Source organism: Macrobrachium rosenbergii, chromosome 7, assembly GCF_040412425.1.
Source record: "Macrobrachium rosenbergii isolate ZJJX-2024 chromosome 7, ASM4041242v1, whole genome shotgun sequence".
Taxonomy (NCBI): domain Eukaryota; kingdom Metazoa; phylum Arthropoda; class Malacostraca; order Decapoda; family Palaemonidae; genus Macrobrachium; species Macrobrachium rosenbergii.
This window is the reverse complement of record NC_089747.1, coordinates 62,316,309-62,323,808: the sequence shown is the minus strand read 5'-3', so window position 1 is coordinate 62,323,808 and position 7,500 is coordinate 62,316,309. Positions and strand designations below refer to the sequence as shown.

Genomic DNA, 7,500 nt, shown 5'->3' with positions numbered 1-7,500 from the left:
ATATATATATATATAAATATAAATTTTACAAAAATTTTCACAAACTTCTGTAAGGTGACGTGAATTTTACTTATTAATACCATTGTATAATAAGTTAGGGAAACTTTGCCTTGGTGAAATTATTATTGATACATCTTTTGTGGAATTGTGTGTGTTCTTGTGTTTGCACTCTCTTCATATTTTAACATTTTTTTATGTTTGTGATGTAACATTTATTTACTTAGCATTTTAAATATTTCTTGGTATTTTAACATTGCATACTTGATTTGATTTTCATTTGTTAAGATTTTCTTTTCAAATCTTGAGTAACTCTTGATAGTTTAAATTTTGCTTCATTAATTTAAATTCCTGATAAATTAAAGTTTTTGTGAATTAGTTTTGTTTCATAATTTAATTCAAGAATTCATTAAGTTTTGTGTTATTTTCAAGTAATAGTAAATTTTTCAGATTGTGAATTCTAATTATAAATTTTGAATTTAAAAACAAATTTTTGTATTTAATATTTGAAAAAAAAAACAGTGTTTCATTTACTGACCACTTGTGAATAGGATTAATTGTGTATGAATAAGGCAAAGTGATAAACATGCTTTGCTCTTTTAGTTTTGCTAAAGTGAGTTAAGACCAGAGAAACAGTTAAAGTTATTTGATGGAGTGATGCCCTTTTATTCTAGTATATTCCTTGTTTAATAGTGGATACCTCATACTATTCTTGATAAATTTATATATATATATATATATATATATATATATATATATATATATATATATATATATATATATATATATATAGATATATATAGATATATATATATATATATATATATATATATATATATATATATATATATATATATATATATATATATATATATATATATATATATATATATATATATATATATATATATATATCTTCTTCTTCTTTTTTTAACGTGCTTTTTCCCATTTTTGTATGGGGTAAGCACGATGCCTTCTTTTGAAGGACTTTTGATTTGGCTTTGGGGTAGACCTGTGGTCTCGATCGGCTGCCCTGCCTGACATCGCTTTAGACCCCGGTAGCGTATGTTTCATGAATCATACCCGACCCAACGCCTTTTCTTCCCAGCAGCGAGAAGTTATTGCGCGGGTATGGCGAGAGTTCGAGACGTGTGAGATGTTTGTTATGTTTTTAGAAGGTGTTGTTGTGGCTTTGTCTTGTGTGTGTATTTAGTCTGTAACATCATATATATATATATATATATATATATATATATATATATATATATATATATATATATATATATATAAAGATTTTTACTGAGGGTGTGTGCAACTTACCTTGGGATAAATGCAAATCTGGCTATGGCCATAAGTTAGTAAGAATCATACAACATATTATGGTTGAAGGCCCTCTTCAGATGGGGAATGCTTAGGTAAACTCTTAGGTTTAAATTGAAGAATTGTATTTACAAATAAGAACACATATCAGAAGAATGAAGGAACGTAAAATGGGGACAGGTGACAAGGCCCTGTCATGCAACTTAGATAATAAATAAAGGAATGAGAATCTTGGAGTGAGCACAAGGGAGCCCACTATGTTGGGGCGCCATGGGAAGAAATACAGTGGGGGGACGGCAATGTGCACACAAAGTGAAAACAGATCCACAGCTAACTAACTCCTATCTGCAATTGAGAATGCATATGATTATGCAGATGCAAGCGACACTTGGTAGGGGATCGAGGGGTGTATGGAAGTACCTAACAACCCAATCTCCATGACGCTGAATTACACAATTATTTTACTTCACTTTACTGACTATGCTTAAGGCATGAGCTACACAAACACTAAGCAATACAGGTCTCTGCACTTCAAAAAGGAAATGAAATAAAGTAGAAGAGTTAAGACGTGACTGTTTGGTGAGAACCTCGAGATGCAGCACTTTACCTTCTGCAGGGGTGCCAACAAGGAGGTAAATGAATAGAATCACGAAAAAGGATTACTTGAGGCCCAACAGCAGCCACGTTATACAGTAGGGGAAGCTCTGGAGAACAAAGCTTCCAACTTCATCTGGGTCGGTCGCTGTTCCAGGAGTCTTGTCTTGTCATTGCAGGAGCCTTTTATAATTTTTGAGGATTACGCTTGAGCATCCTGGTAGATGACGTTCATGATTAGCCTGACTGCGTGTCTTGCACAGGGTCTCTCGGGCGAATGGAATGAATGCAAAGACTGAATATTTTACTTTAAATATTATTATTTCTAAGGAGGATGAGATGGCGTGAAAGGAGGTTTCTCTCGTTACAGTATATTATATACAATATATATTATATATATATATATTTCAGAAAATACGGTCGCTTTAATATTACTATGTTATATAGGTGTGATGAGAGGGAGTAGCTGTGAGATAGAACTGGGGCAAACCGTCACTTGCAGAATTGTTGCATTCAGCAAATAGTTGATCATCTCAGCAGTTAATTTGATGAACACACAATATTGGCGAGTCATATGACCAAGTTGGTATGTGCGTACATGAGTTCGTACGTTAGAAATCTAGATTTTGTGTCTAATTTTGCCCAAAAATTAGTTCAACCGTTCATTAGCGGGGCTAGAGCGAGATCGTGAAGACATTATCTTTGAGTGTGGCAAGCTCTTAGAATTGGCAGAATAAGATGTCGGTGGTGGTGGTGGTGGTGTTGTGAGAATATAGTGAGAGAACATGACGTTATCATGTTGGTGTGATCATAGAGAAAGACAGATGCAAAACCTTTGCAATGTCTATTATTTTATGTGGGAGACTTGAGACTAGACCTTACAAAGTCTATAATGGAATATGTGAGAATTTTTGGATTTACAGGCCATTAGCCATGATGACTCTTTTTAGTCAGGATTAGATTATTCTTACTTGATAATTTCATTTATGATGCATTTTAATCTTTGCTTTGTTTATTCATTACTTGTTGGGTTGCTTTAAATAATAAATCTATTTTTGTAGGAAAGATTGCGTTTCCTTAGATGACCCATTTCATTTCTTTAATGTGGAATGCGCGAGACGAAGCGAGTGCCGAGAGAGAGAGAGAGAGAGAGAGAGGGAGAGAGAGAGGGGTGCGTGAAACAAAGGCGCGTGATATACTCGTTGAGAGAAAAAGTGAGTGTCAGGGAGTAAGGTAAGGGTAGAAATCCCATTGCCATCCGAAGTCAGACCAAATTGGTAATGTTACGTAATATTCCTACATGGAATATTTTTATCTGTTTCCAAAGGGTTGTTACAGATAAATATGGTGGCAGCGTGAAAGTAAAAATAATAGCAGCTGGAAAGTTAGATGGTTTAGAATAGGATAGCAGCGTGGAAGCCTTAATTCGATTTTTTTTTAAATAGACTAATTGGTAACGTTGATGCCCAAGGCACAGACTGGCCCCGGGCAGAAATGAATGATTAGTCTTAAGACGGTTGTGAAGGGAAGGGGATATCAGATTACGTGCACGGTGAATTCTTTTTTTTTGTTCCTGAAGTATATTTGGATGGACACAAAACTCAGATAGATCCTTCCTGAATGACTTTATTTTTAAAATTAACTTATAATGATATACAGTTTAAAAGAAGACAAAATAGTTAACAGGGTAGTTATACTTAATGAGTAGTAAGTATCTGTAAACACAAATATAACCTCTGGTAATAGGTAGTTATAAACATAAATACCTAACACCTTTTCCCCTCGGGAAAAGAATGAAAGATTAACGCAAATAAAAGGATAAAACAATCAATAATTAAATAGTGGCATAGCTTTGAATAAATAATACAAAAACATACATAATAATATTAATCATTTTACATTCTAAAATAGTCAGGTGGTCTACTTTGTCCGGTAGACCTTCGAAGTTTTGGTAATTCAGATATCGATCTATCAGGTGAGTCATCAGAAGTTTTACCATTTTCATTTCCCGATATTTTTTCTGCAGCTGCCGCCTCCTTTTCTTCTACATTTGGGATTTCATTCTTCTCTGCACCTGCAACTGCATCGCCTAACTCTTCACGAGTATTTATGAACTCTTTTGGTAATGGCGGGTCTGGATAGCTGACCAACTCTGAAAAATCACGTGCTAAAAGTTCATTTTTATCTTGAGAATCATTGGAGATCAGTCTCATTTGATCAATATGCCTCTTCCATACTAAGTTACCGTCCACTTGTACATTGTATGTGCATGGACCCAATTTAAGAACCACAACTCCTCGAGTCCATATGCCCTTCTTGGTATTTTGACGATAATCCCGAACCAGTACCACGTCCCTATATCGAGTTCCCTCATTGGTTTCTCGTTCTCTGAGGCTTTTCTTTCAATTTGCTGCGATGCATGTGGGTGTAGTAAATCAAGGCGAGTGCGTAACTGCCGACCCATGAGCTCTGCAGGCGTGCGCTTTGTGGTACAGTGAGGTGTAGTTCGGTAAGTCAGTAGAAATTGACACAACTTGGTATTTAAAGATGTATTACACGATTGCAATGTTCTCATCGCCCTCTTCATTCCTTGTTTGAATGTTCTTACTGTATTTTCGGCCTGCCCATTACTGCTTGGGTGATAAGCGGGTATCAGTATATGCTTTACACCATTTTGGGTCATGAACTCTTTAAATTCCTCAGCCACAAACTGTCTTCCATTATCAGACACGAGCTCTACACAAACCCCATGCTGAGCAAATACCCGCCGCATGATCTCAATGGTATTCATAGTTGTAACTGATTTCATTGGGTGTACTTCCGCCATTTTGAATATGCGTCAATCATAATGAGGTACATTTGTCCCAGGAAGGGTCCTGCGAAATCAACATGTACTCTTTTCCACGGACCAGAAGGCCACTTCCACGGATTACCCTCAGCACGAGTCAGCATTGGCTGAGTAGCCTGACAAGCAGAGCACCTTTGCACAGTGTTTTCAATATCTTGATTGATATTCGGCCACCACATGCAAGCGAGCTAATCCTTTCATCCTAACAATCCCGGATGACCACCATGTAGCTCTTCTAAAATTTGAATCCTATATCTCGACGGTATTACCACCCTGGCACCCCATAGAAGACATCCTCTTCAATTGAAAACTCACGCTGACGGCTATGGAAGGGTTTCAGTTCCTGTGCTATGTCCTCAGAGTCTGGCCATCCATTTCTTGTATAATATAAAGCTCTAGCCAGTACAGCATCATGCAAAGTTTCCCTTGCAACAGATTTTGCAGTTACAGGAAGAGAGTTCACCTGGTGCATGTTAAATGCAGTTGCTTCTTGTGTCCAGTTTACAAGCTTATCTGATGCATTGAGTCACAATCTGGTAAAGGCAACCGTGAGAGTGCATCAGCATTTCCATTGTCACTTGAACGACGTAATTCAATGTCATAATCATAAGCTGCTAACTGTATAGCCCAGCGTTGTATTCTTGCAGCTGCAAGGACTGGAATACCCTTCCTGGGTCCCAGAATGTATGACAGTGGTTTGTTATCTGTAATAAGGGTGAATTTACGACCATATAAATATTGATGAAACTTCCGTAGTCCAAAGATGATTGCCAAACCCTCACGCTCAATTTGGGAATAGTTACGTTCAGTGGGTGTTAACATTCTTGATGCATAAGCAATTGGTCTCTCTCGTTACTGGTGATATGGGAAAGCACTGCTCCAAGTCCTTTGGGTGATGCATCTACTGCCAACGTCACAGGTTTACTCAAATCATAGTGCACTAATACTCCTGTTTCAGTGGTCAGCATTTCTTTAATCTCGGAAAAAGCTCTTTCACACTGACCAATGCCATTTTCTGTCTTTATGCAGTAATTCCGTGAGAGGAGCTGCGACTGATGAGAGATTTGGTACATAGCGACGGTAATGGTTTACCAGCCCCAGGAAGGATTGCATTTCAGACCTTGATTCTGGCCTTGGTGCCTCCGTGACTGCTGCAATGGCATCCTCCGTCATATGGATACCCTCTTCATCCACAATGAAACTCAAATATTTCAAGGAGGGCTTCATAAATTCACATTTCGACAAATTACATTTCAACCCATTGATGTGCAACCGCTCAAGTACCCTTTCAAGATTGTATAAATGTTCAGCTTCGGTTCTCCCCAGTAAGACTAATATCATCTATGTTGCATCCACAAGGTACTCCTTGCAGAACTTTATCCATTAAAGACTGAAAAAGTTGTGGTGCTGCTGAGACACCATATGGTAAACGTGTATATCTGTACAAACCAAGTGGTGTGTTAATCGTGACATATTTCCTAGATTCCTCATCTAATTCCACTTGCTGATAAGCTTGCGATAAATCCAACTTTGAGAAAGTTTTTCCACCGTTCAGTCGCTGGTATAGTTCATCTGGATTTGGCATTGGATGTTCAGGGTTTTCCACATAACGATTTATGGTGACCTTTGAAGTCACCACAGATCCTAATAGAACCATTGTCTTTTGAAACTGGCACTATCGGTGCCGCCCACTCACTATAGTCAACTTTTCAATAATTCCTTCCAATTCTAGTCTTTTAAGTTCTGCATTCACAGCTTCCCTGATTGCATAAGGAACTGCCCTCGCTTTATAAAAGATTGGTTTTGCATCCTTTCTTACACGAATATGAGCCTTTATATTCTTGGCTGTACCCAGTTCACCATCAAAGACATCACCATATTTCCTTAACAGTTCTTCTAGCTTTGAGGTTTTCAGAATACCAGAATGCAGATGATTTACAGCTAACTTTTTCCAGTCAAATTTCGCAAAATGCAGCCAGTCCCTACCGAATAAGGCAGGTCCATTCCCCTGTACCACATACAATGGCACTTCCTCCACTCTGTGTCCATGAACTTCCATAGTTACGTAGCATATCCCGACGGCTTCTATTTTTTCTCCCGTCATGGTTTTCAGCACAATATCGCTGGATTGAAGTACTGTATTTTTCAGATGTTTAGCGTAGAACTCTTCACTTATCAGTGACACAGAAGCTCCCGTGTCCAATTCCATATCAATTGGTATCCCATTTAATTTAACTTTCACTATTATCTCTGGAACCTTATTGTGTCTTGCTTTCATTTTCTTAACACAGTATTTCATTGTATGCACCAATTCATCCTGTAGTTTGCACTCTGTAGTTTCTTCTTCCGAGCCGCTAGTCTCCTCCTCTGCCATGTTGATCGTCGATCGTTTCCTTCCTTGTCTTCCATATTTCCAATTTCGATTGACCGTGGTATGATTTTCCATTCGGCACATTCTACGAAGGTGTCCTTTTTATGACACCCATTACACTCAGTATCCTTATGGAAACAAACATCAGCCTTATGGTTTGTCTTCCCGCAACGGTAACACTCAAGGAGTGAAGCTTTCAGCCCAACAACTTTTTTTTTACCTCCTGAGTTTGACCCTGAATCTTCGTGACGTTTCATCCGCCATTTCCTGACTTAGCGCAATCGAAAATGCTTTCTTTAAGTCAAGCTCCTGTTCACTTAATAGTTTCCTCTGTGCCGAGCGGTTGGCCAATCCAATAACAAACAAGTCT

At 37.8% G+C, this 7,500-nt stretch overlaps 1 protein-coding gene across 1 annotated transcript in view; it reads right to left on the bottom strand.

Annotated features, from left to right (window-relative positions):
* Window positions 1-7,346: 7,346 nt before the first annotated feature.
* The window catches only part of LOC136840449 (uncharacterized), a 537-nt gene continuing 383 nt past the window's right edge, over window positions 7,347-7,500 (bottom strand). Inside the window, exon 1 of the mRNA XM_067107125.1 lies at window positions 7,347-7,500. This exon is cut by the window's right edge and continues 383 nt beyond it. Coding sequence (XP_066963226.1) covers window positions 7,347-7,500 — 154 coding nt within the window.